At 45.8% G+C, this 3,110-nt stretch overlaps 1 protein-coding gene across 1 annotated transcript; it reads right to left on the minus strand.

The window, feature by feature from the left end:
• Window positions 1-300: 300 nt before the first annotated feature.
• Window positions 301-1,176, minus strand: LOC143628471 (uncharacterized). The gene is made up of 2 exons (XM_077098060.1): window positions 800-1,176; window positions 301-649 (listed from the first exon to the last, which is right to left on the minus strand). The coding sequence occupies exons 1-2, from the start codon at window positions 1,174-1,176 to the stop codon at window positions 301-303; spliced, it is 726 nt and encodes a 241-aa protein (XP_076954175.1).
• Window positions 1,177-3,110: the final 1,934 nt, after the last annotated feature.

A 3,110-nucleotide genomic window follows, 5' to 3' on the forward strand; every position in this document is an offset into this window, starting at 1 on the left:
ACTATAATCAATACACACTCTCCAACCAGTAACTGTACGTGATGGGATAAGCTCATTCTTCTCGTTCATCACAACGGTCATACCTCCTTTCTTCGGAACAACTTGGCAGGCTCACCCATGGAGAGTCGGAAATCGGGTAAATCATCCCGGCATCCATCACTTCAATACTTTCTTCTTCACCACCTCTTGTATATTCGGATTGAGACGTCTTTGTGGTTGCACCACTGGTTTGTACTCATCCTCCATTAAAATCCGGTGTGTGCAATAAGCGGGACTAATACCTTGAATATCGAACAATCTCTATGCAATCGCCCCCTTATGTAGCTTCAACGCGTCTATCAACTTCTTCTTTTGTTCTTCCGTCAGCTTGGATGACATAATAACGGGCAAGTTTGAGCCCTCATCAAGATACGCATGCTCCAAGTGTGACGAGAGTACTTTTAACTCCAACGGAGCGGGTTTCTCCTCGGAACCCACCTCACTCTCACAACTAATCTCGTTCACCTCTATAATCTCGGGAAAACTCGACATCTCAACCAACTCATCACAAACCGAGTCATTCTCACACAACTCATCCTCACTCAAATCATCACAATCAACCAGCCCATTACTTCCCACGAGATCTGCACCACAAATGTAATCGAAACAACTATCAATACCTGCAATAAATGAGTTAATAAAATAAACCGAGTGGTATGGACCACTGAAATCATCTTGATCACTCGGATGCTTCATCGACCTCGCGACATCATAAGTAACATTCTCATCACCAACCCGAAGCGTGATCTTCCCATCATACACATCAATAAGTGCCTTCGCGGTTCGTAAGAACGGACGACCTAGAATAATGGGAACCTTCTCATCAGCCTCCATATCGAGCACCACAAAATCAACCGGGAACACGAACTTATCCACCTTCACTAGCAAGTTCTCAATAATACCTCGCGGATACTTAACCGAACGATCGGCTAATGATAAAGACATGCGAGTCGGTGTGAGCTCGCTTAACTCCAACTTCTCGTATAGGGAATATGGCATCAAATTAATACTCGCACCCAAATCCGCCAATGCCTGGCTCATCGCATCACTACCAAACAAAACTGGAATTGTAAACACACTCAGATCTGACAACTTCTCGGGTACGCAGTTCAACACTACCGCTGAACAATCTCCCATGAGTGAAATCGATGACACCTCCCCCAACCTATCTTTCCTCTTCAACAGGTCCTTTAAGAACATCACATACTTCGGCATGTGTTGGAGGGCTTCAATGAATGGGGGATTGATCTTCAACTGTCAGAACACATCAATAAAATGCCCATACTCCCGCGTATATTTCTGGTGTTCGCGCAAGCGGGATATGGGATACGAGCATGGTCAATCAAAGGTGATGGCCGGACTTCAACCGGCTTTTTCTCTACTGGCCGGTGCAACTGGTGCGGTGTTCTGCACTTTACCCGGTACTTCCATCTCGATGTCTTCATCCATCACCTTTTCATCTTCCACTTCAACTTCATTCCTTCGCACCTCGGGACTCAAAACCCTGCCGCTACGAGTAGTAATCGCCTTAATTTGAGCGGCCGGATTCTGTTGAGTAGAACCTGAAAACTGACCCGGGGGTCTCTCGTTCAGTTGTCGGGCAATATCACCAATGGTCCGTTGCATGTCAAGCATAGCCGATTGTTGATTCTTGAAAAGCAGATCATGCTCGGCAAGGGTCTTTTGAGTGACTTGATCTCTATTAAGGATTTGCTGCATCATTTCTTCCAATCTTCCCATTCCACCACTCGAATCTTTCCCATTACCCGAACCTTGCTCATTAGAACTTCCACTATTGTACTGACCTTTACTTCGGCTACAGGGAGCTTGGAAGCCAGGTGGCCCACCGGCCAGACGCCAACTCGAGTTACTTTGACCTTGATTCTGATTCTGATTCTTGTAGCTGTTCCAGTTCTGATTGTTATTGTTGTAAGCATTAGAGAACATGTTCTGACCAGCCACAAAATCTATATCTTGATTATTCATCAATGGACAATCCAGCGTACCATGAACACCTCTACACATCTCACACTTGTCCACCTTAGTCTTTAGCTCTTTTATTTCTTGGGTGAGATTCTCCAAAGCAGCAGCCATACCAGTGTCCAGATTAACCTGGTGCACACCTCGAGCAAATGAGGGTGTACTGGTGACGGGATTGGAATTCCCGCCTCGTGGCTTCTTCGCGTACTCAGATTGCGCGAAAATTTCAAACATCTCGTTACACTTAGTCACATTCTTCCTGTCCATCAGATTGCCCCCAACAGCTGTGTCAAACCTCGCTTGAGCCTTATAAGTAAGCCCATTGTAAAACTTCTCAACAAGGGCCCAAGGTGTGAGCCCATGTTGTGAACATCGGGAAAGCAGATTCTGAAAATGCTCCCAAGCTTGATAATATGCCTCATCCGACTCCATGTGGAAGGAGTGGATCTGATCACGGAGGCGAGAAGCCTTAGCAGGTGGAAAGTACTTCTTGAGGAATGCATTTCGAAGCACCTCCTATGTGGTGAATGTTCTAGCAGGTTGCGAATCGAGCCAAGTGGCGGAACGATCTGAAAGTGTAAACGGGAACAGGTGTAGGAAGATCGCATCCCGATTAGCACCTTGCAAGTTGAACGTTTTGAACACACGGGTCAGACGGTTGATGTGTGCCAGTGTATCTTCATCTTCACGGCCATGGAACTGGTGGTGATTGGTGATGTTGTTCATGACATAGGATGGGATCTGCCACGAGTTAGGGTTATTAATGTCGGGGGCGACAATGGGTGAGTGATCTCCATGGAACCCTTCAAAAGCTTGCTGGTACAGGTGTGGTTATTCTCGGCCATCGGAACGGGTGTAGGACTTGGTGGTGGTGAATTGGTGAGTAATGACTTTGGTGAAGTATCTATGGTGATCGGTTGCTTTTCAGACGAACTTGCCTCGAACTTCAACGGAGTAGGTCCAAAACAATTCAACGGCGGTCCTTGCGAACGAAGATGTGGCATGTACCTGAAAAACACACAAAACAAAATTGGTAGACTCTAATAAAAGACTCAAAAATAAAAAAAAACTAAAAATAGAATAAAATAACT

Source organism: Bidens hawaiensis, unplaced genomic scaffold (genome assembly GCF_021521415.1).
Source record: "Bidens hawaiensis isolate Kalapana, Puna unplaced genomic scaffold, B.hawaiensis_p1.1 tig00005003_1, whole genome shotgun sequence".
In the NCBI taxonomy this organism is placed as follows: domain Eukaryota; kingdom Viridiplantae; phylum Streptophyta; class Magnoliopsida; order Asterales; family Asteraceae; genus Bidens; species Bidens hawaiensis.